The sequence below is a fragment of the Lynx canadensis genome, chromosome D2 (assembly GCF_007474595.2).
Source record: "Lynx canadensis isolate LIC74 chromosome D2, mLynCan4.pri.v2, whole genome shotgun sequence".
Taxonomy (NCBI): Eukaryota; Metazoa; Chordata; class Mammalia; order Carnivora; family Felidae; genus Lynx; species Lynx canadensis.
In genome coordinates this window covers 65,681,247-65,694,743 of record NC_044313.2, presented here as the reverse complement: position 1 = coordinate 65,694,743, position 13,497 = coordinate 65,681,247, and the positions used below count along the sequence as shown (strand labels likewise).

The 13,497-nt window shown below is 36.9% G+C and overlaps 1 protein-coding gene across 6 annotated transcripts in view; it reads right to left on the bottom strand.

The window, feature by feature from the left end:
- ANK3 (ankyrin 3) overlaps positions 1-13,497 on the bottom strand; it is a 336,335-nt gene that overhangs the window by 14,378 nt on the left and 308,460 nt on the right. For 4 of the 6 annotated variants that reach the window (XM_030334420.1, XM_030334421.1, XM_030334422.1 and 1 more), the window contains one exon: positions 11,315-11,693. In XM_030334420.1, the coding sequence (XP_030190280.1) occupies positions 11,315-11,693 (379 nt within the window). Of the gene's footprint in view, positions 1-668; positions 729-840; positions 925-7,399; positions 7,487-9,566; positions 9,618-11,314; positions 11,694-13,497 lie in introns of all 6 variants that reach the window. The other 2 variants (XM_032595132.1, XM_030334419.1) reach the window with 2 other exon arrangements.

Genomic DNA, 13,497 nt, shown 5'->3' with positions numbered 1-13,497 from the left:
AAAGGAAAGGAATGACAAATAGCCAGAGGTGTTTTGTCTGGGAGATGGAGTTTCATCTGCTGAGTTACATTGCACAGTGGTTAAGATTAGTTCTTTAACTGGCACGTTGCATATGGGCTGTTATAAACCCAGAGAGGAGAGCCCTCCTCGGGTTAAGATGAGGGAATTCAGATTTCCCTTTGTAGAACATACTGGAAAGGGAAAAATGTATAGATTTGATGTGAGCTTTTTGCCATTCTAACATTGAAACCCTGTACCTTTGCTGGAAGTGAGTGCCCTCCCTCAGGTGCTCTCCACCCTCCCCCTAGGCAGGCACTAAGCTTCAGGCAAAGCACTGGGTGGGAGGCCAAAGTGGGGGTGGGGTGCTGCCCAGGGGGTCTGGTGGTGAGAGAGGGTTTTAATTTTATTTCTCTCACATGCTGTAACCAGCACATTCTACTCTCCATAAATGAACTTATTTCTGAAAACTCTGAAGACAGTAAAAAATATATAATGTTAAAGAATGTTAAGAAGTCTTTTTCTTTGACCCTGATCAAATGCACAGGATGTCAAAAGCAGCAAACACTTCAAGCTGCCACACTGCAGATGCCAGCCTGTTAGCAGCGTATTCTAGAAAGTTCACAAAGCGTTTATCCTCTGCTTTTTCTCTGGCAGCCCCTCTCCATTACCATCTCATCATGTTTTCTCTCTTGTGGGATAGCAATTCGTCTTATTACTTTCCGAGTGATCTGTAGGAAGCAATAGTGAGATTTTTCTGTTTCTGTTTCAAGTGGTGACACTACAGCAAACAGTAGAAAAATCTAAATCCCAAGAGAAGCATAAAATCCCAATGATGATTACTTTTCTGGTGATGAGGTTGCCTTCTTCATCAGTAAATTGTTCTTCTGTGACAGATTCACCAGGAATGCTTTTTGCTTCCTCTCCCTAAAGGATGTGGCATAGAGATTAGCAACATACTAGATGGACAGATCTCCACAGCACTCCATAGGCCACACACATGCTCTGCAGAGTTTTAGAGAAAGAAAGTTTAAATTCTGCTTGCTACTCCAGGGCAAAGGGAAAAGGCTGACTCCTCTAATGGCTACTTAGCAGGCCACAACAGTCAAAGCAGTAAGCCTTAGGTGTGTACAAGACTGACGGTTAGCAGGCAACTCCAAGAAGGAAAAATTATAAAACACAGTTACACAATGCTATATAAACCAAAAGGTTTCATTTTTTGAAGAAAAAAAAAAAAGTCAATGATTAGAGCTCTAATTAGATCGCCTCATTTTGAGCACTGTGTTTCCGAATTAGTCCTACCAAATCTCTAAATAATTTTTAGGTTGTATTTTCCTTAATCTAAATTAAGATGGTACCTTAGTTGGGGCATTACATTTATTGTCTTTATTAGTTTTTTTTTTTTCTTTAAAAAATTCATTTACTAAGGGTAAGATAGACTTTTTTTAAAAAGTGAAGTTCAGAGTACAGACAATATCTTGTTTTTCTTTAAAACTGAGCTTTTTGGAGGTATTAAAATGAGCATAACTATGTCTGATGGTGTACACAATTTCTGAATACTATCTTCAAGTGAAGGGGTCTTATGTGATGATTGATCATCTAATCTCTATTGCCACAGACAAAAAAAAGAAAAGAAAATATCAGTACTAAAGGAATTTAAGATGATGATATCTTTCAGTTAGTGACTGTTATCTGATTTACAAGGGGAAACTGTCAAAGATCTTCCTCTGGTGAATTTAAAAAATGGAATAAAGTCTTAACTCCCCAAGTTGGGCTCATATTTTCCAGCTTGGTAGATTTATATGGCTCCTTAATATCTCCCTTTTTGGCTCTATGATTGTACAATAAGAAAAACCAGGGGCGCCTGGGTGGCTCAGTTGGTTGGGCATCCGACTTCGGCTCAGGTCATGATCTCACAGTTCGTGGGTTCGAGCCCCGCATCGGGCTCTGTGCTGACAGCTCAGAGCCTGGAGCCTGTTTCAGATTCTGTGTCTCCCTCTCTCTCTGCCCGTCCCCCACTCGCACTCTGTCTCCCTCTGTCTCAAAAATAAATAAACATTAAAAAAAAAAAAAAAGAAAAACCACTCAGAGAGCAAAAATGGGGCTATATATGCAATATATAACCTTCTTCACTGGTATTCAACATTCAGTTAGTGCCACTTAGTTTGGGGGAACAAGGACAAACATCTTAAGTGCAGACCTACCCTACAGACCTAGTGACCTGCTAGTCAGACTTCTTGGTGAAAAGGTGGCTGGGACAATGCTGTAGAACAATGTACTGTAGTTGTTGTTCAACTGATGTTATTTTAGGGAAAATGGCAGATCACGAAGTTGACAGCTACATTTCTGGGAGAGCCAGGATTCTAACTCTTCCAGTGTTGTTGGGCTGGAAAGGGTAGTAGCTCTGATAATTTTGTCAGCACCAGCCAATGGTGAGAATGTTCTATGACTGCTTTATGTCACAGCCAGTAGAAAGGCAGAGCCGGTTTAAAATGACAGGGTAAAGACTAAAACATTACCTTGTTTTGCTGCCAAAATTGTTTTCATTCTTTTCTTTTTACAAAATGACTTTGTATTCTTCTAGATTATGGGTCATAGCTCATGACTGGGTGAGACATGGGTTCATTTTCCTCACTGTGGTAGACAGGGAGGGAGGTGGGATGAAAATAAAACATGATGTTTCTTGCTGCTCATGTTTAGCTCCCTTTGGCTCTTATGATTTGCTTCAATTAGCACAGTTAAGAGAGGGAAGGGGATTGGAAAAATGTAGAGGGAGGTCTCATGCTTAAATGCACTAAAATCTGCAAAAAGTTTTTTATGGAAGTGTTATTTATATTTCCTGTGGGTGGTTTCATATATTTTGGGAAAAAAAATGAATTTCATTTTATTTTGAAAACAAAGGCATAAAGAAGCAGAAAAGCCAATAATAAGAGGTGATGAAAGATTTCATTACAGTTTAAACATGAAAAAATGAAATGTTTTTGAGCTAACTCTGGGAAATGTCTGGTGTTTTGCATAGTAGGTAATTTGAGGATCCCAGGAAAATCCAGTAAAGTAGAATCCTATTGGATACATTATGAATGGACCCTTTTGTGGGGAAAGATGCCAGTTAACTGTTTGGAAAGTCTCTGACAGAAATGTGAAAGAAGGTATATTTATAAATATAGTGAATAATAGAAGTAAATGGATTTATATTAATAGCCTTAGAAAAAATTAAAGTCCTACTTCTAAATAACAAGCCATAGAAGTTGTTTAGATCTAGTCTGGCATGTAGGCATTTTCATTGTTTCCTACTGAAAACCCATACTGTTTATGTAGAGCTAAAGATAAAGATACCTCTCTTAACCATAATTGGCCATTAAATACAGTCAATTAGTGCTTTAATAAGGCCAAAGTAAGTTGTGTTATGATATAGAAACTCACTAAATTGGGGGAGATTAGTTAGGAATCCATTAGATAAAGAGGGAAGACAGGAGTCAGGAAACATGTTCTTAAAAAAAAAATCATCCATCTTTAATGACAGAAAATAACCTCTAATTAGTTCCTAAAATTCTAGACAACAGTTTGTACCTTTAAGTAGGCAAAATTTCCCCCCTGGTCTTGTTGATGGCATTATTTTTGGCAACACCTCCCCCCACCCCCACACTTTTTCCTTTCCTACTTCAGAGGAAAATCACAGCACATATGGTGTCACAGTATCATCCCCAGTGGCCACCTTAATGTAGACTAGCTGTACTTCCCTTTGGACCTCTGCTAGAGGCACTGCCTTTTATAGCTTTTATTCCTCTGTCCTTGAATAAAAGGAAAGAAAACCAGTACGAAATGTACCAATTTGTCTGACGTATAGAACATTAAAACTTTAGCTTTCTCCCCCAAGTAGAAAGGATACCATGTATGTGACATATATAACTTTGCAAGTTATTAAGCAGTAAGTGATAGTATAACCCATTTTTATATTCTGAGAAACTCAATTCGGGGAATGTGTGTTTACATGTATATAAAGTGCATGTACATTTTATATACATATTAATATATGTACATCAAAATAACCTGAAGCTCGTGAAAAGTGGTTACCTCTGGGAAATGGAAAGAGTAAATCAAACTTTATATACTTTTGAGTTGCTTGATTTGGGGAAAACATATATGTAAACTTAATTCAGAAGTTAGCAAAAAGTTCAAAAGCAGAAATAAAAATACAGTTGAACTATGTAATAAAAATTCAGTTATTTGAAGCCTACCAAACTTCACAATAGTTTGGCTGCGAATTAAAGTTTTTACCTTTGTAATCACTGTCTTTGCTAAGCGAATAAAATAAACAAGCTCATAGGACTGAGTAATTTACTGAAACTGCTTCGAAGCATTTGAAACAACTGTGATATTATCAAATTATATAGAAATAAATTAATATGCTTATAAAATCTAAAAGTCCCCACACAATTGGAAGAGTTTGTTGGACTTATTCCTTAGAGACCTGAATACAGTACATTAAAAAAAAAATTAAAAAAAAAAAGAACTTCATAAAAAATGGATGAACCTGCATATGACATTACAGAGACAAATCATAAAATTATACTTTCACCCCATCAGTTGTACAAATTTTATGGCTAGGAAGACAGATTCACCCACACTTGTAATGGAATCCTGAGCACACCTACTGCTTATGTGGACACTGCATAGCCACAGCTAGTCCTGGGAGAGATGGAACAACCCCACAATAGTTTTCAACTCCGAGATCCTAAATGTTAGAGGGATCACTATGGCAAACAGCATAAATATGCTGGTTCAGCCCAAGGCTGGACAACCTCCATGAAGCAGGCCAAATTCTCAGCATTCCAATCCCGTCAGATAATTTCCGGGAGAGACAGCCCACGGCTGCCCTCTTCCAGGCCGCTGGAAAGGTTTAAGTGGCCAAGTGTCTAATTTGGTCTATAAGAAGCTATTCCTTTTTTATTTATTCTGGAGAACACAGTGTTGTGGAAAAAGCAGGTAGAAGGTGCTGCACTGGAGGGCTCGAGATTAGGTTTGGGGTTGGGGCCTTCCAGAAGTGCTACTCTACTGGAGTGTGATTTGGGCTAAACCAACCACTCTCCAGTCCCTTGGTTTTGTCACCTTGGAAAAGAAGTGATTTTAGTATCAATGATTCCTTTCCATCCTAACATTCTCCTTTCATGTTTTTGACAGAGGCAGTTCCCACATCCCAGTTACCGTATATGACGGCAGTTTCCAGCTTTTATCTCAGAAAGATACCAACACATGAAGAGAAAAGCAACAGAAATGTGATCCTTTCTAACTGCCCTGAAACTCTGAACAGAAAAAGAGTAACCAGAAAGATTCTTATACATGTAATTTATAAAGATTTTTATTATATCTATAGTTTTCAATTATAATTATAGCTATTTTTTTTAGGTTTTGGTTTCTCCAAATTTGTTGAGTGACTCTATTGTGTACACAATGCACTCCCCAGTTATAAAACCTATGCTCTGATCATTCCAACTCAACTTCCCTAAAATTAAACTTCAAGAAGTGGGGATTTGAAGAGAACACAGACTCCTCTGTTTTATGAAGCCATCATAGCATAATTTCGTCTTTTAAACTTAAGCCCTTAATAAAAATGTTTATATATCACACACGCTTAATTTTATATTAAGCTCAAATATATAAATAACACACTCTAACAAAATTACTTAAAAGCTAGCTTGCTAATGCATATCTAGAATTCTAGACCAAGTGAAATAACCCTCATTGATTTGATGGGTTTTGTGTTTTTATTATTTTGTTTTTGTATTCTTTAGAGTAAAACTTCTTTATCCTCTCTCTCTCTCACTTTTTTTGCAGGATTATGTTTATTTTCTTCTGTCCTATATACAGGAGAGTCAACTCATATAATGAGCAGCTTTTAGAAGGAGTGAGGTGGATTTGGAGGTGACACCAGTATGTCATATCTTAGCATAAAAAGCAAGTTACAAGACAATATGTTTGGTGTGCTTTTTCAGGACATTTCACTTTAAAATACCATTTCTTGAAGACACTGATTCTGGGAAGAACAAAGCCTGACTGAGCAAAGAGTATGGCTTTAACTCCTTCAGAAAACCTGTATTATTTCTTTCCTCCTAATCCCAGGGAATGTGTGGGAGGTGAATACTTGCAAATATGCTGGACACCCATAAGTAATTTGGCTTGCCTATATGGAATTTTCAAAGTGATTCGTGCTTTTTTTAAATTTTTTTGATAGCTATCTATTGAGCTCATGATTGATTTGCGCATAGTTTAAGATTCAGACAAGGACCTATTTTCTTCTCTAATGCTTCCAGAGTCTTAGAAAAACTATACTAGAGCAGATTTGGCAGATTTTGTCCTCTTTTTTCATCTGATCTACATGAAAAATACAAGCAGCAGGATTAAAAAGTTTTAGATACCTAAGCCAACTTTTCTGCTCTCTGCTGGGCCTCCTGACACTTTGGAAAGGGAGGATAAATTTGATAAATGGTTTTCAATACATATTTTCCTTCCTTTCTTTCTCTCCAGAGCTGTCAACCAAGGAGCCTCAAGTTATTTGGACCACCTTCAAAGGCCTGTGTGTTGAAAATGGCTTCCTAGTTTCTGTAGTCAATTATTCTAACATCAAGAAATCTCTCTCTAAAGAGAGTAATGAAGACAAGCACAGGCTGTGAAAAGTGTTCTGCTGGACCTTACCATGCATACAGTCAGTGCTTCAAAAGGCCTTTGTGGGGGGAAATGAAGGTTTATTCATAGTGTTCAACTGTGTTGTAGCAGGGGGAGAATGATATTTTTCACTTCCAGTAAAAACCGCTTCGTATATATAAAAATACAGACTGATTTTCTGTATGTTAGTCAAGTCAAAAGCCTTTTTTCAGAAGGTTTTGCCCAATTTGGTTTGTCACATACATCCATGCCAGGCTATTACTCCAAATTCTCAGCCATCGTTTGGTATTAAAGAACTGGTTTTTACTTAAGATCTATCTGTTCAGGCAGTACGAATTTGAGGCTGAGGAGGGGAGCCTTTTAATTATTTCATTCTCCTTCTTGACCTGACCTCATACCTCACTGTGGCCTTGGAGGTTTCGATTCAACGTTTCATTTGATATAAACCAAGATAAAATCTTTGTTCACATATAACACTTTGAGGGAAAGCAGGATACAAATACCAAGAATTCCCCGACAAAATTACAGCTGTCACATGTCAAACACAGGCCTAGACAGAACACTCACTACCATGCAACACAACCTTTTCCTTGTTGCTGGTTGTTCTCACAAGCTTTCAAATATGTGAAGAAACATACACAGAGCCACTTAGTTATCAAGCATGCTAAATTTTCAAGGCCACAAGGAAGGACTTTCTAATCACATAGCGATGCCCCATCACCATCCGGCTACAGGATACCTTTATAATCAAACGCCGGCGAATAACTCGGGTAGTGACTCTCCGTTCTTCCTCTGAGCTCGAATCACTCTCACTGTCTTTCAAGTCCTGATAAATGCATTTTTTAGTATAATAATTTTACCATCACATTTAAAATAAAAGACATTCTGAGAAGGGAAATCAAAAAAGAATTACTTTCACTTGCTGGTTTTCCCTGCTAAGGAAAATCATGATATGTATTTGTGAGAATCTTTAAAAAAGTTTAGATGGAAGAAAATTTTGAGCAGGATTCTAACTGAAATTCCTCTGTATATGTGTGTATATATGTGTGTGCATATAGTAATGGATATATTTAATTACACTGATCTGTATGTGAATATATATGGTAAAGATCAGTGTAATTAAATAATAAAAATAATAATAAGAGATATTTTGGCATCAGAAACTATATGCTACCAATTATTAGTTTGAAGAAAAATTAATATTCATTTAAAACTAGTTTGAAATCTATATTCACTTGACCTTTCATTAAAGAGGTATAGTATGTCTAGTTTCAATGAAATTTTAGTCAGATTTGACAACTTTATCAAGAGCTATTTGAAATTTATAAAAAAGTAAAGAATTTACATCAGTATAATTTGCTACATACATTTATAACAGGAATTTTTAGCAGTATAATTGGCACCTAACATGCAACTCGTACTCAGTAAGGGTTTATGCAAATGAATGAAAGAATAATATAAAACATGTGAAAGCTTGGAGTCTTATTTTAAAGAACTGATGTGAAAAAAAAAGGAAAAAAGGGGCACCTGGGTGACTCAGTCAGTTAATAAGTGTACGACTTCAGCTCAGATCATGATCTCATGGTCTGTGAGTTTGAGCCCCACGTCAGGCTCTGTGTTGGCCAGTTCAGAGCCTGGAGCCTGCTTCAGATTGTGTGTCTTCCTCTCTCTCTGCCCCTCCCCTGCTCTGTCTCTCTCTCTCTCTCTCAAAAATAAAGATTTAAAAAATAATTTAAAGAACTGATATGAAATTAGGACAGAAAAAACACCTGACAGACAAGAAAGAATATGGCATAGACAAGAATACAGTAATTGCACAAATATTAATTTTTAGGCAATGAGAATGAAGAGGAATTACCACATAGTTCATAACTCAAAGGGAAAAATATCTTCAGTTTCTACTGCAATGTCATGGTGAACACTATTTACTGAATGATTTTATTTCAAAATTTAATGGTGGAATTCTGATAATAATTCTGGTATTTTGTTTTCTAAGTTTGCTAGTTACCCTGAATCTGATAGTCTCAGAGATAGAAACTATAGTTAATATCCATTGGAAAAATCAATGGCAGTGTTGGTATCAATAGGGGGGACAAAAGTAAAATTGTTACAGGAGGTATCAGTGTTAGCTAATGTGATTTATGGAATGTTTCTCAAATAGATAATAAAGTAGGCCATTTTCCACCAAAGGTATAGTTAACAAATATTTTGAAATATTATAGTAATATCAATCTTGACTTTGTAAGAAATTTCATTTGAACAAAATACCCTACTAAATAACATGGTGTCAAAAGGAAAGAGTTTTCAAGTTCCTTATTCCCTGCAAAGATCTACTGGCTGCTAAGTTCCTTATGAAATTTGAAGTTTTTTTTGAAAAGACCGTAAATTCAGAAAACTTAGAAGGATCCAAGTATTGTGAAAGAAGGCCCTGAAATGGCTCAAAGAAGCAGAAAAAGGGAAGGAGTTCCTATTGTGGGAAAAAAAAAAAGAATTTCTAATTTGCATTCAGAGATCAGTAGATTAGATGAAGAAAAGGGAAAAATTCAATCAGAATTATTCATAGATAATTACAGATCATAAACTGGGGAAGATTTTCACTTGAGTAAATTAAAAAGCAGAACATACATTAATGCAAACACTACCAAGCCTAGATGTCAAGTATGTTATAATTGACATAATTATAAAAATAGAAAGGGGCCATTCGGCCTGTGTTTTGTTTCCACATTCTCCCTGCTAATCTGAAGGTGGAGGGTAGAGAGAAGATTGTAGTAGAATCTCGATCAGGATTCCCTTTAAAGAATTCTCTAGAATTGGCAAAGAGGGTAACTAGGAGACCAAACAATTTTCTTAGTACTTCTTGCCATGGGTCACTGCTTTGAAAGAGTTGGAAAGTAGCAGAAGTTTACCTTGTAACAGCAGGCAGTCATCCGTGTAAGAACCGCACCCGGACTTTTGACCTGATTTTTTAGGGGACAAAAAGGGGGCTGTTTTCTGAGATCATACATCAGATGACTTAGTTGGTTGCTAATGCACTATCGTCTAGCCACAAAGGGCACATCCTGAACATTTTTGGATTTCTTGTAAGGTTGGGTTCTTAGGGAATCTACTTAGACCAATCCCAAAAGCACAATCTCATTTATAAGAAACCTTGAAAACATTTTCTAATAGCAATTATGTTCCAGTACTGATGAACTCAACTGAGTTTCCATTCAGGGTTAAGGCTTTCATTTTCAAACCCTCTTTTGCCCTCTCCCTGGTTCCCCAATGGCCAATGTGTTTGCATGTGTACATATAAGAAGTGTTTATTTACAGGTATATGATCATTTGATTTCAGACCTTTTCTATGGATTTTAATAGGCTTTATAGAATAAACTTTCATAGTTAAGACATCACTATGCTATCACTTCTTTCTCTATTTTGTGGACTCATTTTAAAAGGGAACATCCAAGGTCGCACTGCGTAAATATACTAGAATGAACTGAAAGAAATCTATATTCAAAACCCATTTGTCGGGAAGTGAAAGGAAGGCCTTAGCATTTTACTTCCCCTCACTTTCCCTCCTAACATGCAGGAAAATGGTCAAAAGATAGCCTGCAGAAGGGAAAAGGAAAGGATATGATTAGTTGATAAGCTGATAATTAGCTCCTGAGTGACTGGGAGTTTGCTATTAAAGTTTTTCTAAAGCAGGAGTTAATCATGGACTCAATATTTTACAAAAGACTTTTTTTTGTCCTACCTAAAACACTGCGGTAGATCTTAAGCCAACCTGATGTTTTAGGGAAAACTGTAGGTGCTACTGTTCCAAAGATGCCCATGTCTCAGTCTATGCCCACTGCGCAGTTCAGGAAAAGACACAATAATGGAGAGAGCAAAAAGCAGTAAAAAAAAAAAGAATGTAGTAAATAGAGCTAATTTTTATTTTCTTATATCCATCTATAATTTCAGTTCTAAAGTTTTTAAGTTTTTAATATCTAAAAATGATAAACCTCAAAGAACGAATAAAAATCTATTAGATGGTACAACACGGAGCACAAAGTGCAAATAATTCTGACAGTAAGGTTTTCAAATTTTTAAAAATGAATATTAAGATAATCATCAACTTAGATATAAAAATTATTAAAATGAGACCTCTAACTTCCAATTCCTAAATGCTGTCAACCCACCATGGTATATACCCACCTCATTTTAGGCTTGGGCACTATGTTTCTCCAATTTTTAAAACAAAACACACTTTTATAGGGTAGAGCTCTTAGATGGGTCACATGCTATAAACTCTTTAAATTATGCAGAACCACCAGAAAAGGTCTGAATAATTACCCCCTTCCATAAGAAAGAAGACTGGGTTGGGAGTTAGGAAACCTAAATACCAGACCAAATTAACACTGGACCTTAAGCATAACATCTCTGTAGTTCTCCTTCCTCCTGAAAAATAGCTGAATTGATGCTGCTTGCTTTTTCCTTCTCAGTGAATGGAGGTGTAATCCAATAGCATATGTTCCACCTAGCACTTTGTTCACCCCCTCCATTAGTGTTACATTTACAACTGGGTCATCATAAAGAACCTTGGGCTCAATGTTACAAGACTAATCAAACAAAGTGAAGCATCAGGACTTTTGGTTTAAATGACAGTGTACCGGATAACTAGATGGCATACCTTTTGCTCAGACCCACTGGACCCTTCTTCTTCGTGCAGGTTAAGCCTTGGCTTGCCATCTGCAGGGGAAGTCCTACTCATCTTTTTCATACTGACAGGCACACAGGGTTTAGGCTCTTCTATTACAAACTTGCTGGTTTCTTCTAGAGCTTTCTGATAGGCGGCTAGTGATGATGCTGGTTCCTCAACACGACCAGATCCATGGATTTTTGGTTTCAGAGTTTCCTTAGCGCTCTGTTTCCCTATATCATTTTGGGATTCTGGAAAGTAAGATTTTGTCTTTGCTTCTGGAGTGACTTCTGTGTGGCTCCCATTTGCTTCAAATTTTCCAGGTTCTCCTTTGAGATATGAGGTAATGGAATCTCGACACTGATCAGGGCTGCAAAAGAGAAGATGTGGAAATTTACAATGCCAATACATGGCTGAAAGTGGGCTTCAGAAGCTCTAAAGTTTTCACTACCATGTTGTAAACTACTCTTGAAGGCATAAAATAGAAAGACATGAAAAATATGGTCACTGGATTTCAAACTGTGAGGGTCTCTCATGGGTTTGGGTTTTGGGGTGATGAGGTGCTACACAGGGCCCCAGCTCTGCCCCGCCCAACCTGCCTAGCTATGCAGTCCTTGTTTTTGTTTTATTTTGTTTAATTGCACTGCGATAGCTACTTGGATTTGAGATCTCAGGAAGTCACCCTGGGAGGTTCATGGGCATACCTGGAGTTCCAGAACTGCCAATCTAAGTAGGAGGAGATCTCCAAAGGCTTTAATATTGCCAGTGAAAAAACTGCTGGCAGAGAACAAAATGCATTCCTTGAGAGCCCTGACATCCCCAAGAACCCCATGTTCCAGTCTCTGGTTTTCCAATTGTGGGTCTTGCCAGCGTGCCTTTGCAAACCACGATAGCCTTGCTTGGGTCTCATCTTTCTTGGCTCCTGACCTGTGCTGACCCCCACTGGTGAGCAGGGTGTTGTTGCTTACCTGTTGCTTCTAGGTCCTGTGAGGACTATTTTCCTTTTAACGAACTATTACAAATCTTTCTCTTCCAACACTTTCTTTTAAAGTGACTTCTAATTTTTACTGGTATCAGTATGGGTTTTATTTTCTAGCTTGTGCATTGTTTTTAGGGTCTTTGCTTATTATCTACAGAATTTGGAAGGCACTGATTAGCGCAATGCAATGTTCTTTATGTATTGTATATGTCTGTGAGTACGTGTGAATTCTTATAAATCAAATTGTGATTATATAAAAAAAACACCTATCCATAGCACACCCTATTCCATATGTATAAGTACAAACAGTCCCAGCACACTGCAAAGATGCTGTAACGTAATTATATCTATTTCCTGTTATGTAACTATAAATTAATGTGTCTATATTAGAACACAGACATCAAAACTAGTACTATTTGTTGTCTTTGGTAGGGTGAGCACAGAACTCTTTGGTCTTATTCTTCAAAAAGAACTCTGTAAACTCCTTTTTTGCAAAATGTTACAAGCTCCCTCTTTGGGAATTTTCATTGAGCAAGAAGCTTTACCAGTCATATGAAAATATTAAACATGGTTATGAAATAAATTTAAATTGGATGCAAAAACACCTGAGGTTATCACTAGTTGCCACTGAGGTAAGTTATATTTTAGCCTGATGTATGCATAAATAAAAATAATGCCATCTATTACTGACAGACTATTTGTAGCAGCCATTTGGTAGCCATTCTATAGGCTTCCTTCTTCAATCTGTAAACCTGTGTGATGAAGGTAGTAGTATTCTTATTTTTAAAGTCAGTTAAAGTGACGTTCTTACAGCTTAGAAATTCATCCAGAGTCACAAAATGCAAACCTAATGCCAGTGGGATTTGAACCAATGTCTGAAGGACACTAGACTCTTACCTTTCTAGAGGAAGTCCAGTATCAAAAAGAACCAGATTCATGATTAGGGAATTATTTTGTTGTAATCAAATTTCTATCATGGCAATATTATTTGGAGTGAAGAATTACATATGACTTTTAAAGTCTGAAGTCAGGAAATCATAGAAAGGTTTGTATTTCTAAAAGACGTGGAGTTTTATTTACCCCATTATTTTGAAAGCATATTAATTACTAGCTTTGTGAAAAAAATCAGACAAGTCACAAACTAGAAAAGAGTAGTCTTCTAAAGTAAACACAGACATCTTTGGCATGCATGTAA